This window comes from Pseudonaja textilis, chromosome 15 (assembly GCF_049901715.1).
Source record: "Pseudonaja textilis isolate UNSWEBS1 chromosome 15, rPseTex1.2, whole genome shotgun sequence".
NCBI classification, from domain to species: domain Eukaryota; kingdom Metazoa; phylum Chordata; class Lepidosauria; order Squamata; family Elapidae; genus Pseudonaja; species Pseudonaja textilis.
This window is the reverse complement of record NC_142004.1, coordinates 6730365-6750299: the sequence shown is the minus strand read 5'-3', so window position 1 is coordinate 6750299 and position 19935 is coordinate 6730365. Positions and strand designations below refer to the sequence as shown.

The window sequence follows — 19935 nt, the reverse complement described above, 5'->3', positions numbered from 1 at the left end:
CTGGGCTATATAAAGTGGTTTAATTTCTTGTATTAAGGAATGGTTTTTCCTGCTTGGCGACAATTTTAAGAGGTACCCTTCTGAAACGGAGGCGAAACCAAGATGAAAAATATATCTGAAGATGATTTTAATTAAATTGGCTATTCAACTAAAGGCCCTTGCAGAAAGTTTATTCAGTGAGGCTTAGGCATGAGACTTTTTATCCTGGGATATTAAAACAAAAAAACAAAAACCTTAATACTTACCCATGTCCAAAAGGGGAAATGAAATAAAAGCAGCAATGGACTCGGTTGTCTACAATATGGCGTCTATTCAAACCACTCTCATCGTGAAGGTATCTTTCAAACTGATTGTCGATATAATGGATGATGGTTTTGAAACTGGGTCAAGAAGAGAGAGAGAGAGAGAGGGAAGACAGAATTTTTACAATGCCAGTACTTTGGGTGTGCTTCTAGTCTGAACTACCTCTCAAAGCTGACCCAGAAGGTGATTGTGGTGACTTAGGGTAATCACAAGCCATTGTGGACTTTCTGTGAGTGAAATACAACCACAGACTGTTAACAATGAGCTTTGAAGTTTAATTTGGCTGCTGGTTTTAACAGTTAACTTATGTTTCCGTATAGTAGACTAGCTCTATGCCCGTGCTTCGTTACAAAGCTATATGATCGGGCTTAGATTTTGGGGAGGAAAATAAGGGGGGGGAAATTGTGCTTCTGCCTACCAGCATCCTGTCAGTGTGTGAAAGAGTTGAGGGCTGTTTGGAAACTGAAACATGGAAACTGAAACAGTATTTGCTGTGAACAAGGAGACAGCAAGGAGCCTGGGTGTGGCTTAGCTCAACTGTTGTGGACTAAAGCTGCTTGGTGCTGTGAAACTAAAACTGAAACTCCTCTGCTTGTACTTTGCATTTGGAAGAGATTTCTTTTCAGGTGGGGAGGGGAAGTAGAACTCCTTAGCATCAGAGCATGTTAATAATAATAATAATATACCAATACTAATGCTCCGATGGTCATTTCGAAAAATCCTTTCTTAGCGAGCACCTAGAAGCCAAGAGGAACACACGTGCCAAATTTCAAGTTTGTAGGCTTTACGGTTCTGGAGATTTTTGTGGTGATGCCTGAGTGATATTTCATTTTTTAATATATATAATATACTGTATATAGAGGAGGAGGGGGAAGGAGGAGGAGGAGGAGGAAGAGAAGGAGAAGGAGATAGAGGCCAGGCTAAGCAGGTTGGGTAAATAGTATTGTAGAAATGGGTGCCTCCTTTACAAGGCGAAGAGGAGTTATTATCTTCAAAATATATTTATCAGTATTCAAGGGGGGATCATTTATGTATATATTGTTTTGGGTATTTTTAAATGCACATTTTTTTTGTGTAGCTTTACCTAGCTTTTTTGCTTTCTCTTCTTTCCTCCCTTTTTTGGAGTTTTTTATTTTAATGTTTTGAATAAAATAAAATATAGATACAAAAGAAACTGACACACAAATGACCCTTTTTTTCCCCGTAAGCTTCTCTTGTGCTCTGAAATTCGGGGGAAGGTAATTTTCAAGGAATCTCCCATTGTTCCTCTTAAGGGTACCTGGCTCTGTGGCTGAGGAAGCACCTGCTTTTAAATGAGACACCAGCCTTCATGAGAGGAGGTCATATATCCTGTTGTCCACGTTACAACAGCAAAAGGGAGCTGACTTTCTTTTTTTAGTTGGGAAAAAAAAAACCGGCACGCATCTAACATCAGGGAGATAGATCAAGTTTTCATAGCCAAAGGAAGTTTGGACACATCATTCATGCTCAAAGCCGCTTTGCAAGAGAGGTTTTTATGAATGGGTAATTCATCCTGAACGAATGATGGCAAACGCAGCCTGTCTGCTAGCGTTCCAAGCTATGCGCCCATAAAAAAACAAAACTCTAGTTCCTCAAAGAAAAAGCTTATTGGATACATCATATGGGCACAAACCGGTGAAAGCCAACTCTGAGGTTTCCCGTGGCTTTTGCCTAATAAGTAAAAGTTTTCCCTTTCCTTCTACAAGTCATTGGTCACGGCTGTCCAATCCAGGTGCTGGCTGGTTGCTGGGTTACTGGCTCCTCCTCTGGCCAGCCGCTTGTGAGAATGTCCTTGGTTCCCACAGGAAAACTTTTATCGTTTTGGCTACAGAGCCCCACCTAGCTATTTCCCCCCCTTCCACTGCTGTGTGGCAACCCTGAAGCCTCCAAGGTGACCTCAGCCAGGCTCACTTCAGGGTTGACACTGTCCTTGAGTTACAACAGTTTGTTTAGTGACGGTTCAAACGGCACTGAAAAAAGGGACAATTTTTTCACACTTTCAACCGTTGTAGCGTCCCCATGGTCATGGGATTAACCTTCAGATGCTTGGCAACTGACTCATATTTATGACGGCTGCCCTGTCCTTTTGTGACCTTCTGATAACCAAAATCAATGGGGAAGCTAGATTCACCAAACAACCGTATTTCTAACAACTGCAGTGATTCACTTAACGACTACAGCGAGGGAGGTTGTAAAATGGAGCACAATTAACCTAACCATTGTCTCACTTAACAACATAAGATCTGCGGCTCAATTGCAGTAGTAAGTCGAGGACTACCTATATACGTATCCCAGGATAATGTCGCAGGATCCAATCTGGGTCGATCGCCGGGAGCAAGAGGTTTCATTTTTCCAAACTTTGGGGTTCATGATGGAGCTCATCCTCGCAACACATCCCGGCGGGAGAGAAGTTTGTTCCCTAAGGACGAGGCTCCAGCACGAGTCCGAAACCTGGAAAGACGAAACTTTTGATGCTGGTGACCGACCCAGATTGGTTCCTGCACCGTCCTCAATGCTACAAGGAAAAAAAACACACTTTTATTTATTTATTTATTTATTTTATTCATTATTTATTTATTTGATTTGTCAAATCGCTTACAAACAAGGGCGGGATTCAAATTTTTTAACAACCGGTTCTGTGGGCGTAGCTTAGGGGGTGGGCGTGGCTTGGTGGTCACGTGACTGGGTGGACGTGGCTTGGTGCTTATGTTATTGGCTGGGCGTGGCCAACTCAATATCGCTCACATTTGAGGCGCGCTTCTCCTCGCCTGCCCTCTCGTGACTGTGGGGATGCTGCAACAGTCGTAAGTGTGAAAAAGGGTCATAAGTCACTTTTTTTCAGTGCCATTGTAACTTTGAATGGTCACTCCACACAAGCAATAAATAAATAAATAGAAAAGAAACATCGCCTTCCTATCGATTGGGGAGAAAAAGGAAGACTCCAGCAGACAGGGTTGTTGTTGTTTTTTAACAAAATTATTGTTTCTACAAGACTTTGAATTCTCTGTTGCAAGTTCAACCCTCACGGCATAACAACGGGCCTTAGGATGCCTTGTTGTTCCCACCCAAAGTTTAGCGTCTCTCTCCCAGACCCCCAAAAAAAAGAAAAAAAGAAAAGCAGAATTCAGATCTGCAGAACTTCAAGGAATCTTTCCAAAGAATAAACACAAGCAGCAGAATACAATCAACAGGAAATTCTTCTGACAACACAATGGCCCAGCTCCAGCCACTCAGCGATTCAAAGGAAAGGGTCAAGCGAGATTTACTGGCAACGAGAAGGCGACGTCATTGGAGACAGAGTGGAGAATGGCACAAGGAGTTCCAGAGATTGGTCAATTATTATTATAATTATTATTTGTATTTTTCTTTGAAACCGGTGTGACACTTACCAGTTTTGGCTGTTAATGGCATCTCCATAGCCCGGAGTGTCCACGACCGTCAACCGCAGCTTGACCCCTCGCTCTTCAATTTCGACGGTCGAAGCTTCGATCTGAACCGTCCTTTCGATCTTTTCTATCGGGGGGGAGGGGGGGAAGAGAGAGAGAGAGAGAGAGAGAGGAAATGTTTAACCCCCAAAGTCCAGCTGCCTTTTGAGAAAAAGCACCTCTGGGACAACCGTGACCTGGATGACGGAGAATCTCCGTAGATATTTAAAACCCAAGAACGCCATAGTTCTGCGTAGTACTTAAGTTACAATTCTGGGGTGATTTAAAAGGGCCCCACACCTAGAAGAGGCCAAGGTTGGGAAACCTGGGTGGAAAGGCTACCAAAAGGGACTTGGGACCTCCGCAAGGTTGAGCGTTGGCCCTTTCAGCTTAAAGGAAGGAAGGTGAAACTGGAATCATATGAAATCGTTTAGAATGGGTTGGACTAGAAGACCTCCAAGGTCCCTTCCAACTCTGTTATTCTATTCTATTCTATTCTATTCCTATTTCTTTTCTTCTGTTCTATTTTCTATTCTTTATTCTATTCTTCTTCCATCTTTCCTTCTCCTTTTCCTCCTCCTCATTCTCTTCTTTATTTTTTATTCTATTCTATTCTATTCTATTCTATTCTATTCTATTCTATTCCTATTTCTTTTCTATCTTCTGTTCTATTTTCTATTCTTTATTCTATTCTTCTTCCATCTTTCCTTCTCCTTTTCCTCCTCCTCATTCTCTTCTCTTCTTTATTTTTTATTCTCTATTCTATGCTATGCTATGCTATGCTATTCTATTCTAGTGTGTCCAATCACTCTTGGCCAATAAAGAATTCTATTCTATTCTATTCTATTCTATTCTATTCTATTCTATTCTATTCTATTCTATTCTATTCTATTCGTATTCTATGTTCTGTTCTATTTTCTATTCTCTATCCTATTCTCTGTTCCATTTCTATTCTATTCTACTCTATTCTATTAAAATTGTGTTTCTCAATCTTGGCAATTTTAAGAAGTGAGGCCTTCAATTCCCAGAATTTCCCAGCCGCATACTTCTGGGAAATGAAGTCGAGACATCTTCAAAATTGCTGAGATTGAGAAACGCCGAATTAGAAAAGAAAAACAAACAAGCAAAAAAACAAAAAAAAAACACAAATTACCTCCAGCTCCAGGGATGTAACGTTCAGGATACAAATCCGTCAGGAACAAACTATTAATTAAAGTGGATTTGCCCAAACCGGATTCTCCTGTAAAGAAGAGGAATATATATAATCCCTGGGATAATCTTTCTACCCTTCCACGTTAAACGGCAGATTTGTCAAATCATCAAATTTCCTTTCTGGGGGTGGGGAACAAGACAGCATTATCGAAAGGTCTTATAAAAGTCTTTTAAAAATAACCTAGAAAAGCAGGTCTGTGCCTACCATTCCTTGTTCAAATTTTAAACTTGGTCAACCGATTCCTAGGAAATACAGGTAGTCTTCAATTTACGACCACAATTGAGCCCAAAATTTCCACTGCTAAGCGAGGCATTTGTAAAATATGTTTTGCCCCATTTAGCGACCTTTCTTGCCACAGCAAGAAAGCGAAAGTTAAGCAAATCTGGATTCCTCGTTGACTTTTGCTTTTCAGAAATTGCTTGTCACGTAACCCCCGGGACGCTGCAACCGTCGTAAGTCTGAGTCAGGTGCCAAGCATCTCAATTTTGATCATGGGACCGTGGGAGATATCACAACAGTTGTTAAGTATGAAAAACGTTCATAAGTCACTTTTTTTTTTCCCAACGCCGTTGTAGCTTTGGTCGCTAAATGAACTGTTGCAAATCAAGGACTTCCTTGCGCCACAATGATTTCAATCACGTAATGCCGCTTTTATCCATTCAAAGCATCATGGGGAAAAAAATATATATATGGCAGCCTAAAGTAGATGGAACCTGTGGAAGAGTGATGTCAGAATCATACCACTGAAATCCCTTTTCTAAACCCCCCTCCTTCCTAAATCCTGTGCCAAAACTGGACTGTAAACTCCGTGGCTTCTTTTTGTCACGTTGCCGTTTCGACGCGCTGCTTTTGACCCGAAAGATTTGAGTCATTTCTCTAAAACAGGAAGGAATGAGCAAATGCAGCAAGTCCCTCTTCGGCACAGAAGCTGAACGCCTCCTTTGGACCTTCTTGTCAAATTGACTCAGATACAGCCATATTTATAACAAGCTTTTTGCGCTACCTGAAAAGCAGACGCTGTTGAGAATAAGCTTGCCGGAGAACAGCCCAAACAGAAGAGAACGACACCATCTTCTCCTCTGACCCAGAATTACCACTGACACATCATCACAAAATCTCCAGAACCGTCAAGTTTACAAACTTGACATTTGGCACGTACGTTCCACTTGGCTTCTAGGGGCTCACTGAGAATGGGTTTTTTGAAATGACCACCAGAGCATTAGTATTTCGTATAGTATTATTATTAACACGCTCTGATGCTAAGGAGTTCTACTCCCCCTCCCCACCTGAAAAGAAACCTGTTCCAAATGCAAAACACAAGCAGAGGAGTTTCAGTTTCACAGCAGCAAGCAGCTTTGGTATAGAACAGTTGAGCTAAGTCCAGCTGGGCAGAGCAGGGAAAAGGTAGAACAAGCGAGAGGGAGTTAAGCTAAGGACTACCTGCATTCGATAGTTTAAACTGCCACAGTTTTATTTTCAAAACGTGCATGGTATGGAAAAAATTAAATCCACCTACCGACAACCATGAGGGTGAATTCAAACCCTTTCTTGACCGACTTCCGGTGGACTTGGTTGGGGAGATTGGCAAACCCCACATAGCCAGCAGAGTCAGAAAACTGGAATGAGAAACCAAGAACGAAAGCAGCAAATTGGGAGACAGAATTCATGAAAATGTGCCGACATTGGAAAGTTACAAGCTGGAGAGCAGCTTCTTAAAAGTGGAACAGAACAGAGTAGAACAGACCAAGTGTGATTGGACATACAACAAATTTGTCTTTGGTGCATAAGCTCTCATTGTACATAAAAGCTATGAGTGATAAACCATGATCATAGTCATCATAAACATACATTCATCATAAATCATAAGACACAACACTTAGTGATCGAATCAACATAAATCGTACTAGGAAACTAAAGAGAACAATAAAAATTGTAAAGATACAAGCAACAAAGTTATAGCCATAAGTAGAAAAGGAGATAGGTAATGATGAGAAGAATAACAGTAATACAATCTTAGTAAATAGTTTGACAGTGTTATGGGAATTAGTTGTTTAACAGAGTCATGGCATGCGGGGAAAACTCCTTGTGTCTAGTTGTTCTGCATGCAATACCCTACAGCAGGGGTCTTTAAACTTGACAGCTTTAAGACTTGTAGACTTCAACTCCCAGAATTCCTCCTCCTGTCATGTTAGCTCGGGAATTCTGGGAGTTGAAGTCCACAAGTCTTAAAATTTGCCAAGTTTGAAGACCCTTGCCCTATAGCATCGTTTTGAGGGTAGAAGTTGAAACAATTTATGTCCAGGATGTGAAGAGGGTCTGTCGATATTTTTACAGATATTTTCACATACAGGGACAATTAAGGAGAGTAAGCTCAGCCAAGCCTTTAGACCAGGGGTCGTTAAACTTGACAGCTTTAAGACTTGTGGACTTCAACTCCCAGAATTCCTAAGCTAACATGACTGCAGGAAGAATTCTGGGAGTTGAAGTCCACAAGTCTTAAAGCTGTCAAGTTGGAAGACCTCTGCTTTAGACCAGTGATCCTCAACCACTTTAAGGCCACTTTAAGAGGTGTGGACTTCATGTGTGGCTATGCTGGCTGGGGGATTTTGGGAGTTGAAGTCCACACCTCTTAAAGGCGCCAAGGTTTGAGAAACGCTCCAGACCGAGTTACAACAGAAGTAATGTGATACCTGTTTCCCTTTCCTGCCTGATATGCAAATGGGAAAGGATGAGGAACATGGTTTAGGAGACAATGTAAGAATTACACAGGGCCTCTGTGGACTCTCATTGCAAGGAAGTAGGGGTTAGTTCTACTTCCTGTCTTATTGCTTCTTGAGAATTTGGAAAAGCATTTAATTTCACCCTGCAGGAAGCTTTCTGCTCAACCCAAAACTGGATTGGCTGCACAACAACCATCATCCAAAGCATACCGCTCTTTTACTCGTTCATTGCCAGAGAACAGTGGAGAAAGCCAAGAAAAATCTTTTGTTAACTATCCTTTTGCTTGGAAACTCACACTGAAAAATTATGATGAAAGTGTTGTGCTGTAGAAGAGGGGAAAACTAGGATGTTCAGTCGATTTTACACTAAATTCCTATCTCATCTTGACCTCCAGTTGTTACCCACTGTTTTGGATTCAGCAATTTATGGAGAAATTTTCTATATATTTTTACTTCAGTCCACTGAACAGAATATAAGCAGAGTAGAACAAATAAAGCTGGATGACTTCAAGTGGGTTATTTATTTAAACAACAATAATTCTCTAAAATTTATTCCAGCTGTTCTTTTCCCTACTTCCTGCCCCAAAGTGATTGAAAAAAACACAGCCTTTAAACCCTAAAACCCAAAATAAAACACTGAAAGCTAAGAATTGTTTTGATGGGCTACGTCCCAAGTTCTAACTCACCTTTACTTTTTCAGCTGACTGGGACATGTTCCTGCACCACCAAATTTCTACAGCCTAGAGAGAGAAAAAAATACAGAACATTTAGACACTAAATATGAATCCTATTAATTCATCTTTCCATTTTATGATGATGGAATCCAGAGAGACAAACATATTCATGTACACTGAATGTGTATTTTACTGAACTCAAATAAAAGTGAGGTATCAAAAAAGAAGGCAACGTATTTAGGGGTGAGTCATATGGAAACACATTATTAAATGACAAATAGTTTTAAGTTTTTCATCCTAGCCTGCCCAAGAGGGTGTATTCCAGTGAGTGAGTCATATTTGTGTTTAGTAACAATGAAGTACAAATTGAACACACTTTGGCACACCACAGAGGCTAGCTACATAAAGAGAATTATTTAATCCATTTGGGCAGATTCATATGCACAGAATCATACAATTCTGTTTTATGAGCCATAAAAGAGACAATCACAAGAGTAAACCAAGAGAAAACAATTCAGATTGGTTTCTTATTGATTAAAAATTGATGGTTCAAATTTTTAAGGAGCAAAGCAAGGATAACAAGTTTCACTGACATATTCCAGCTTGTTTTAAAACCTTTCATCCTACTTTCCAGATTGGATGTATCAATCAGAATAGAGCTGGAAGGGGCCTTGGAGATCTTCTAGTCCAACCCGCTGCTCAAGCAGGAGACCTATACCATTTCAGACAGAAGGTTGTCCAGTTTTTTCCTAAAACGACTATAGCATAGCAATGCAATTAACAAGCCTTTCCGACGGGGAGGTCATATAAATACGTATTATGCCACAATGTGGGTTGTTTTTTAAGAATCTGTAGCCTACCTTTATGGCTAGACGTGACCACTAAAACTTGTAGATCGTACAAAATAGAATATAGGCGGGAGTTTTTTCTGTTAGGGATTAATGTGGGGAAATATGGTGAGGATAATATATATTTAATAATTCATATAATTACGGTTTATGCACAACGATGGGAAGGTAAAGAAACTCCAAAGGAATCAGAAATAATTAGAAAAATTTGGATGTGCGCAGAAATGGACAAATGGACAAAGGAATTAAAAAATAAGGACGAATCGGATTATTATAAAACATGGGACAAGTTTTATGGTTGGTTAGAAAAGAGGAAAGATCAAAACAACAAGAAATGATTAAGAGTGTGTGTGTGTGTATATATAAATAATATATAGAAAGTAAATTTGTATTATTTTTATATGTGAGTTAGCAATCTAAGACAAATATGGGGATTAGGAGGATTGTACCATGTTCGATGTTTTTAATGTATTTTTTTGGTTTTGGTTTGTGTTTGTTCAATAAAATCATTAAAAAAAATTAAAAAACCTTGTAGATCGTGGTTTGTGGTTTAGCTTGAGGTGTGGATCTATCCCGACCTTCCTTGCTCAGAAGGAAGAAAGAAACACCACGACGTACACTGAATTTCTGCCTGCCTGCCAAATTGCTAACATAATTCAGCCCGGAATTACGGTTGTTACGTTGTGCTAATCATTAAACAGGTCACCATGTGATGGTGCCTGATTTTCCAACCTTTTTCATGGCAGTCGTTAAACAAAAATGGGTATTTATTAAATCAACGCTGTAATTGTTCCATACTGAGACGGTTAAGAACATCCATTGTCCACAATGGGTATGTTTTTGCCAGAAACCACAATGGCAGTTTGTAGCAAAATACATCCAACTGTGAGAACTTCAAATCCACATTCTAAATAGTCACGGGGAGGTCTGTCAGAACTTCGAATGGCCGCTAAGCAGCCAGTCGTAACTTGTGAAGTTACCTGCCATGTTTTGAATTCCGGGTTGCAAAAATTCAAATTATAGGCATGAAAAAGAAGAGGGGGTCAAGCTATTCTCCAAAGCACCTGCAGGCAGGACAAGAAGCAACGGGTGGAAACTAACCAAGGAGAGAAGCAACGTAGAACTTAAGGAGGAATTTCCTGACCGTTAGTTAAAACAATTAACCAGTGGAACAGAAGTTGCCTCTAGAAGTTGCGAATGCTCCAACACTGGAAGTTTTTAAGAAGAGATTGGATAACCATTTGTCTGAAGTGGTGTAGGGTTTCCTGCCTAGGCAGGGGGTCGGACTAGAAGACCTCCAAAGTCCCTTCCAACTCTTGCTATTCTAGTCTATATTGAAGCGCCTCTTTCAAACAAAAGGAACAGCACTCGTATCCAAATGCTAATTTGGGATGTGAGCTGTCGACTGTTTATGCGTGGACGTGCATTAAGGACGTGCCTGGGCATCTTTTCTATATGAAATGGATTGTTTATTTAGACTACCTACAGCCGCTGAAGAGGAAAAGCACAAGACATTGCAACGCTGTGGGATTTTTTTTTTTTTGGTCACACAGCCTGAAAGGGAGGAAGTGACCTATAGAAAGACACCTGCGAGGCTCAACACAGATGCTTTCCTGTTCCAAGGAGGCAGGATGCAACCCGAAGCTGTAGAGTGGGGGATGGGGAAGGCCCGAGAGGTCAGGGAAATGCTGGCACTCCAGGAAAATGGATACGTGGCGTGTGCTTTGCACATTTTTTCCAGCTTCCCCTATTGCCAAGCAGCGCGCACACCATCAACAGTGACAACTGATCAAGAGGAGATACAACTTGGAAGCAAGGAGAAATTTTCTGACAGGGAGAACAGTCAACCCATGGAACGCAAGTTGCCTTTGGAAGTTGTGGGAGCTTCATCCCTGGAGGCTTTCAAGAAGAGACTGGACTGCAATCTATCAGAAATGGTATAGGATCTCTTGCTTGGATGGGGGGGTTGGACTAGATGACCTACAAGGTCCCTTCCAACTCAGTTAATCTGAATCTATCTAAGATTATCATTGGCCTGGAGACTAAAACACATGATGAATGGTTGCAGGAATTGGACCTGGCTAGTCTACTGAAGAGAAGGACCAGGGGAGACGGGAGAGCAGCCTACCAATATTTGAGGGGCTGCCACAGAGGGGAGGAAGGGGTCAAGCTGTTTTCCAAGGCACCCAAAGGCCAGACAAGGAACAATGGATGGAAACTGATCAAGGAGAGATTCAACCTGGAAATAAGAAGGAATTTTCTGACAGTGAGAACAATCAACCCATGGAATAGCAATTGCCTTTTGGAAGATGTGGGAGCTTCGTCACTGGAAGCTTTCAAGAAGAGATTGGATTGCTGTTTGTCAGAAATGGTGTAAGGTTTCCTGCTTGGGCAGAGGGGGTTGGGCTAGATGACCTCCAAGGTCAAGGTCCCTCCCAACTCCTATTCTATTCTATTCTATTCTATTCTATTCTATTCTATTCTATTCTATTCTATTCTATTCTACTTCACTTCTAATTCTATTCTACTCTATTCTCTGTTCTGTTCTATTTTCTCTACTCTATGCTACTCTACCTATTCTAATTCTACTCTATTCTAACTCTACTCTATTCTAATTCTACTCTACTCTGCTCTCCAGAAACCTATATCCAAGAAGAAATTTCTTGACAGTTAGAACAATTAACCAGTGGGATGACTTGCTCTATCAGTTGTGAGTTCTCCAACACTGGAAACTTTTAAGAAGAGATTGGACAACCCATTTGACTGAAATTGTCTAGGGTTTCCTGCCTAAGCAGGGGGTTGGACTAGAAGACCTCCACGGTCCCAACTCTAAACACACAAGTGTCCCTTTGAGCGATGCTTGTATACCGGTATGTCCACTGAAGTTTTCTGTAATTAGCTGCTTGTGACAAGGAAAAAGACTGAAGTGCAGGTCAATTTCACTTGGAAATAAGCCCCATCATACGGGTAGTCCTAGGCTTACAACCACGACGGGGCCCCAACATTTCCGTTGCTAAGCAAGGCAGTTGGGAGTTTTGCCCCCTTTTACAACCTCTTTTGCCACAGTTGTTAAGCGAATCACATCAAGGGAATCGGTCTTCCCTCAGGAAGCCAGTTGAGAAGATGATGATGATCACATGACACCAGGCAGTGCCACCGTCAGTTGCCATGGGTCCTGATCACGTGACCAACCTTTTGATCATGTGACCCCCCCCCCAGGGATGCTGCAATCATCATAAATATTTTGGTTTTGCATCGAACGCTTTGTATCAAACGTTGCTGTATCCAACATTTCGGCTTTGCAGCCAATACTTTTGTATCCAAGGCTTCCATTCGTTGTATCAACTATTTCTCTTTTGTAATAAATGCTTTGAAATAAGTTTCCTCCCAAACAAGCAATTAAATGGGGCTTATTTGTCAAGCCCATTCCAGCATCTTTGGATCGATTAAGACAATTATTTTAGCGGCAACACATTTTCAATTGTCGCTTATCCCTGACCACCACCCACATACAAACACACACGCAGCAAAGCACCGCAGCTGAACAAACACAGCTTTCAGTAGTCTTTGGATTTATTCCCAGATATTTTTTCTCGGAGGTCAGCTGGATAGTTAAATCAGATTTGCTTAAGCCCTGAATGGTAGCCAACCCGAAGCCCTTTGCCTTCAAAAGTTCCTGACACACATCACTGTGAGTTGTAATAAAATATTTGTAATTTAATTAAGGAAATCTTTTGATCCAAAAAGACCGGCAAGAAATTTACAGGGTTTGTTTGTTTTTAACTCTGATACTTAAGTCATATTTATTAAGAATGGGAAGGAATCCATTAGGTCAAGCTTACTCGGCTAAAATTCTTCACCCTCCAATGACCAAAGGGTTTAAAACTTTTAAAGCCAAATTACAGACAGTTCTCAACCATTCGTTCGGTAGCTACTTGAAGTTACAATTAGTCCTCGGCTTACGTTAGTTCATTTAGTGACTGATCAAAGTTACGAAGGCACTGGAAAAAAGTGACTTAGGACCTTCTTTTCAGAATTACTACCTTTGCTGCATCCCCGTGATCGTGTGATCAAAATTTAGACACTTACGATGGTAGTTGTGTCCCAAGGTCATGTCATCCCCTTTTGCGACCGTCTGACAAGCAAAGTCGATTCACTTAACAACCGTGTGACTAACTTATCAACCGCAATGATTCACTTATCAACGGTGGCGAAAAGGGTCGTAAAGTGGGGCATAAGTCACTTCACAAATGTCTCACTTTACAACAAAAAATTTTGGGCTCAACTGTGGTCGTATGCCTGTCTTTCTGTCTCTCTCTCTCTCTCTGTGTTTATTAATATAAAATAGAAATAAAGACAATGGGAAAATGGGAAAAGAAAGGAAATAGAGGACATAAGCGAGGGAAGGAGGGAAAGGAATTTTTTTAAAAAAGAAACAAAACAATGACGTAAGTTATGGGAACATAATAATGTTATAGTCTCAGCTTTTTATTTATGCCAAATAATAATCACCAGCCTTTTCTAAAGCAATAAAAAATAGCGCATGAATTCTAGAGTTTATCTCTATTATTTAGAGTTTTACTATAAACTATTCTAGAGTTTATCTCTATTATTTAGAGTTTTACTATTTAGTTTATTTATTTTATGTATTTATTTTATTATTTAATTTATCTTTATTGTTTAGTTTATTTATTTATTTGGTTGATTTGGTTTATTATTTACTTTATCTTTATTGTTTAGTTTATCTTTATTATTTAGTTTATTGAGTGAGCTAGTTTATTATTTACTTTATCTTTATTATTTAGAGTTCCCCAACCTTTCGGTTTTGCAACCCGACAAGGGAGACGGGATGGTTCCACGCCACGTGGGCCCATTGCTCGTGCAAATGGCCCATGAGTGCGCGCACACACACACACACACACACACACACAGTTGCCGTTCACACAAGTGGGGATGCGTGCATGTATGCCTGTGCTCAGCCACCACTTCTGTGGCTCGGTTCTGAACGGTTCAAGGCCCAGTACCGGACCGCAGCCTGTAGACTGGGGACCCCTGAGATAAATGAAATACATGGAACAAAATCAAGTGGCATGGATGATATGGAAGACACGGGTTCAGCAGGGGTGGGCTTCGAAAATTTTAGCAAGGGGGCCTCTGTCCCGGCGGCTGGGTGGGTGTGGCTATGGTAGCCGTGGCCTAATCGGCCTCCTGCACCGCAGCGGAGGAGGTTGTTTTTTCCCTGGACTCCGGAGACTTTCCTCCAGTGGTGAAGCACCCACAACTTCTGGTGGCAGGCTGTTCCATGGGTTCATTGTCCTCACTGTTAGGAAATGGCTCCTTAATGCCAGGTTGCTTCTTTCCTTGGTTAAGTTTCCATCCATTGCTTCTTGTCTTGCTTTCTGGTGCTTTGGAAAATAAGCTGAGCCCCTCTTCTTTGGGGCCACCCCCTCCAATGCTGGACTACCGTTATCATGTCCCCCCTAGTCCTTCTTTTCTCTCGGACTCCAAGGTCCCGCTAGGAGTGACTGTTTTTGCTTTTCCTGAAGAAGCTTCTTGGATGAGAAACAAAAAATTTTCAAGGACAGAAAACCCCAGGAAATATGAGGGTTGCGGTCAGGGGTGGGCTTCCAATTTTTAGCAAGGGTTGGTTCTCTGCCCTGGTGGCTGGGTGGGCGTGGCCATGGTGGGCGTGGCTTAGTCGGCCTCCTGCACCACAGCGGGAAGAGGGGGCGTTTTTGCCCTCCCTGGGCTCTGGGGGTTTTCCTCGAGCCTCCGGGAGGGTGAAAATGGCCTCCCCGTTTTCTCTCCGGAAGCTGGAAAATGGGCCCATTTCCAGCCTCGCCAAACTTCCGGGAGGCTCGTTTTTCACCCTCCCTGAGCCTGGGCACACCTACCTGCACCCAAAACAGGCCAGGTGGGGACTCCTGGGAGGGGAGGGGCAGGATGGGCGGGGCCAGCCGGAAGTGGGATTTGGGGGGGTTTCTCCAAACTGCACAGAATCTTAGCTGGGGGCTCTCCTGACCCCGCCCCCTGCGAACCCCCAGCAGCCCAACCCTCGGGTTCACACGTATTAGCTCATGGTTTGTTTATAGCTTGTCTCGTGACAATTGGAAAAGGACCTATTTTGCCTTATGTAACTCGACTAGTCACTGCCGTTCTTCAAAGATGACTCCTGAACTGTAAGTCTTGTACCAAGAGGCTTCCGGACTTCGGCAGAACAGCCCTTGGAGTGTTTGGAGAGTAAAAAAACAGAACGGTCAAAGACCAAGGGCAGCCTGTCTTATACAGCTCAACCGAGATGCCGTCATGCCAGAATCCCAGTATGAAATGGTGGCCTCTTGCAGGAAGGAAGCCAACTCATTTCCTTTGTAACTCCAGGACACCAAAAAAATAATAATAATAAATAAATATACCAGCTGGTATCTGAGGATTTCCCTCTCTGACCGCAGCAAAATGAAATATTATATAAAGTGTTCAAGTTCACAGCGGGTTTTTTTTTTTAAAAAAAAGAGAGAGAGAGAGAGGCAGGCCTCGGCCAAATGGGGGCCTTTTGATTTTAAATTATTTCTCAAATAGCGGCAAGAACCTCTGCAAAAGTCAAAGATTCACTTCTTTGGCAAAGAGCTGAAAAAAACCTTTAAAGGCTGCATATCCCAAAGCTTAGAAGTGGGTGGGGATTGAAGGAGGAAGTTCTGAATGGATGTGGCATTCCTTAAATGCCTTTGGAATTGCAAAAGGGAGCAGAGATTGGGAGCTGGTGAGGAAAAGTGAAGGAGAGAGGAGAATAAGAAGGTTCAAGAATTCAGAATAGCTAGCTGGACAGCCATACATCAAAAGCATTTTGGTTATCAGTAATTTGTGTTTCCATGGTAGAGGTAATCCAGTACTCTGACAGGCCCATCCTTAAGTGCCTTTATTTGGTTTTTCACATCAAATGGCATTAGTTCAGCAAATTAGAACAGAATAGAATTCTTTATTGGCCAAGTGTGATTGGACACACAAGGAATTTGTCTTGGTACAAATGCTCTCAGTGTACATAAAAAGAAAAGATACATTCGTCAAGAGTCAAAAACCATAAGGTACAACACTTAATGATAGTCATAGGGTACAAGAAGCGATCAAATCATACCAGGAAACAGTCAATATAATCGTAAGGATACAAGCGACAAACTTACAGTCCTACAGTCACAAGTGGGAGGGGATGGGTGATAAGGACTGATGACAAGATTAACAGTAATAGTAGTGCAGACTTTATAAATAGTTGGACAGTGTAGAGGGAATTATTTGTTTAGCAGAGTGATGGCGTTCGGGAGAAAATTGTCCTTGTGTCTAGTTGTTCTGGTGTGCAGTGCTCTATTGCATCGTTTTGAGGGTAGAAGTTGAAACAGTTTATGTCCGGGATGTGAGGGGTCTGTAAATATTTTCACATCCCTCTTTATTGAGATATAAGAATCAGGAACTTTAAACTGGCTCCCCTGTAAGAGGTCAGAATCAAAACTATGGCTTGTTTCAAGCTTGTTTGTTTGTGGTTTATTTGGAAACTTACAAAGGTGCTTTATGGTTTAACTTTAGACGTTTCTGGTATTGGGGCAGCCATGCAACTTGTGGACATTAACAGAATAAAAGAGTTGGAAGGCACTTTGGAGGTCTTCTAGTCCAACCCCCTGTTCAAATAGGAGGCCCTATACCATCTATATAGTATATACTATTAAGGCAGAATTCCTCATAATGTTGGCTTACACTAGCTTAAAAACGAAGTCAATATGAGCCGATGTCACTTGAAGGCTACAATTACCTAAACAGAGCAATAGTGAGTATAAGTAGATAGCAGGATTCAGTGATTCCTCTAAAACAAACAGATTAATTCACCAAATCAGATTTTCTAATCCAACTACCAAATTAATTCCATCCAGCACTGAAGAAGCTTCTTGGATGAGAAACAAAAGCGCTTTCAAGAAAAAACAGACCGTCCAGTTGCCTCTTGAAAAAAAAGCACCTTTGGGCATTCCTAATTTTAAATAAATAAACAAACGAACCAACCAACCAACCAATAAATAAATAAATAAAATTAATTAAGAATTCCTCTCTTTGGCAAAGACGGTAAGTCGATAGCATTCTGAAAAGATGCTCAAAGCAACAGAGGACACCTTGTGCAACCTTCCCCCTTTGCATTCTTGCACGCCCACCCTCTTAACATCTGCTTCTCACACTCACACAGGCGTGCACACCCACCCTCGTAGGCACACACACACACACGCATCCATTGATTTTGCAGCCCGGGCAACTTTGCTCCTGCCAGGCACTGGTGCATTGACGGCAAATCCGCCCCTTATCCATCCTGGGGAAAAGCGAGAAAGCCGGGGCGAGCATCCCCTTACCTTGCCCTTGTCCCGAGCCGTCGCTCCGTCTGCAGCTGGGCCCAGAAATGCGGAAGGAGGCGAAGAATTCGCTCTCCCAACCCCGCTTCTATCCCACCTCCCCCGCGGGCTCTTCTAGCGTTCTCCTCTCTATGATCCCAGCCGGGCTTTGAAATGAATGAAACCTATTCGGGGAGAAAAGGTCATAGAAAAGCAAGGCCTAGAACGGCGTTCTGTCTGTGGTCCTTTTCCCTTAACGAAGCCACCGGGGACATCTTTACTCTGGGAAGGCGATGCCTTTGCTCGCTTTTGCAAATCAGGAGGATGTCATTTGGATGAATCGAGAAGGGGCATTGGCAGAGTTTGGTGTCCTCTCAGATTTAAGGACCTCTTAAGTGCAATGCCACTTAATTTTCCTCTTAATTTTGCCAGTGCAATGTTTGCATAGGAATGCAGTTGCTGGATTCAGCCCTTTTCTGGGTTCACGTAAAACATCGCCCCGTAAAATTCACCAAAAAAGGGAAAGTTGCCAGAATAACCGGCATTCGAAGTGTTGTGTGAATAGAGCCTTTTTGAGGTTGATACCCAAGCTTAAGCTTCCTAACTAGATGCCCTTTCAAATCTATGGGTGAGGATGCTTATAATCCCCAATCTCAGCGGGGCCAGAAGTGATGCTGTAAATCTCAAAGTAGTTATAGTTCAGTGGTGGGATTCAAAAAATTTTATTACTTGTTCTGTGGGTGTGGCGTGGCTTGGTGGGTGTGTCAGAGGAAGGTTACTGCAAAATCCCCCTTCCCTCCCCACCCCACTAACCTGCTTTCCAGCTCTGTTCTCCTGGGCACGGCAACCAAAGGAGACCCAGCCATCAGCTGTGGGCGTGGCTTGGTGGGTGTGGCAGGGGAAGGATACTGCAAAATTTCCACTCCCTCCCCATCCCACTACCCTGCTTTCCAGCTCTGTTCTCCTGGGCAAGGCAACCAAAGGAGACCCAGCTAATCATCTGGGACTCAATGGGAGGCAGAGAATAGGTGGGGTTGACGGGGCCGGTCAGAGGCGGGATTGGCCGGTTCTCCAGAACGACTCAAAATTTCTGCTACTTCTGGTTCTCCAGAACAGGCCAGAACCTGCTGAATATCCACCTCTGCTGTAGTTGCATGGAATTGTGCAGTTTAAAGAGCATGCAGTGAAGAGAAGTTCAATCAATCAATCAATCAGAATAGAGCTGGAAGGGATCTTGAAGGTCTTCTAGTCCACCTCAAGCAGGAGACCCAATACCATTCCAGACAAATGGCTGTCCAGTCTCTTCTTAAAAACCTCCAGCGGTGAAGCACCCACAACTTCTGGTGGCAAGCTGTTCCACGGGTTCATTGTCTTCACTGTTAGGAAATGGCTCCTTAATGCCAGGTTGCTTCTTTCCTTGGTTAAGTTTCCATCCATTGCTTCTTGTCTTGCTTTCTGGTGCTTTGGAAAATAAGCTGAGCCCCTCTTCTTTGGGGCCACCCCCTCAAATGCTGGACTACCGTTATCATGTCCCCCCTAGTCCTTCTTTTCTCTCGGACTCCAAGGTCCCGCTAGGAGTGACTGTTTTTGCTTTTCCCGAAGAAGCTTCTTGGATAAGAAACAAAAAATTTTCAAGGACAAAAAAACCCAGGAAATATGAGGGTTGCGGTCAGGGGTGGGCTTCCAATTTTTATCAAGGGGTTGGTTCTCTGCCCTGGTGGCTGGGTGGGTGTGGCCATGGTGGGCGTGGCCTAGTCGGCCTCCTGCACCACAGCGGGAAGAGGGGGCGTTTTTGCCCTCCCTGGGCTCCGGGGGCTTTCCTCGAGCCTCTGGGAGGGTGAAAATGGCCTCCCCGTTTTCTCTCCAAAAGCTGGAAAATGGGCCCATTTCTTGCCTCCCTGAACTTCTGGGAGGCCCGTTTTTCATCCTCCCTGAGCCTGGGCGCACTTACCTGCACCCAAAACGGGCCAGGTGGGGACTCCTGGGAGGGGAGGGGCAGGATGGGCGGGGCCAGCCAGGAGTGGGATTTGGGGGGTTTCTCCAAACTGCACAGAATCTTAGCTAGGGGCTCCCCCCTGCGAACCCCCAGCAGCCCACCTGATCCCATTATGGGACCTTCTGACGAGCAAAGTCAACAGAGAATCCAGATTCACTTAACAACCAGGTTACTAATTTAACCCAGCCGTGGTTCAACTTTCGTCAACTATGGCGGGGGAAGTTGTAAAATGGGGCAAACCCTTACTAAGCAACTATCTTGCCTAGCAATGGAAGTTTTTTGTGGCCCTGCCCCGAGGACCGACTGGAAAGATTCCCCTCACCATCACGAATCCCGTATGGAGCAACCTAATTAGAATAAAACCTGGTTTTCTGGCAG

The 19935-nt window shown here is 42.8% G+C and overlaps 1 protein-coding gene across 1 annotated transcript in view; it reads right to left on the bottom strand.

Annotated features, from left to right (window-relative positions):
- LOC113446481 (septin-2) overlaps positions 1–17715 on the bottom strand; it is a 39404-nt gene extending 21689 nt beyond the window's left edge. Inside the window, exons 1-6 of the mRNA XM_026716167.2 lie at positions 17583–17715; positions 8369–8422; positions 6479–6578; positions 4903–4989; positions 3714–3837; positions 246–380 (exon numbers count right to left, since the gene is read on the bottom strand). Coding sequence (XP_026571952.1) covers positions 246–380; positions 3714–3837; positions 4903–4989; positions 6479–6578; positions 8369–8395 — 473 coding nt within the window. The 5' untranslated portion in view covers positions 8396–8422; positions 17583–17715. The remainder of the gene's footprint in view (positions 1–245; positions 381–3713; positions 3838–4902; positions 4990–6478; positions 6579–8368; positions 8423–17582) is intronic.
- Positions 17716–19935: the final 2220 nt, after the last annotated feature.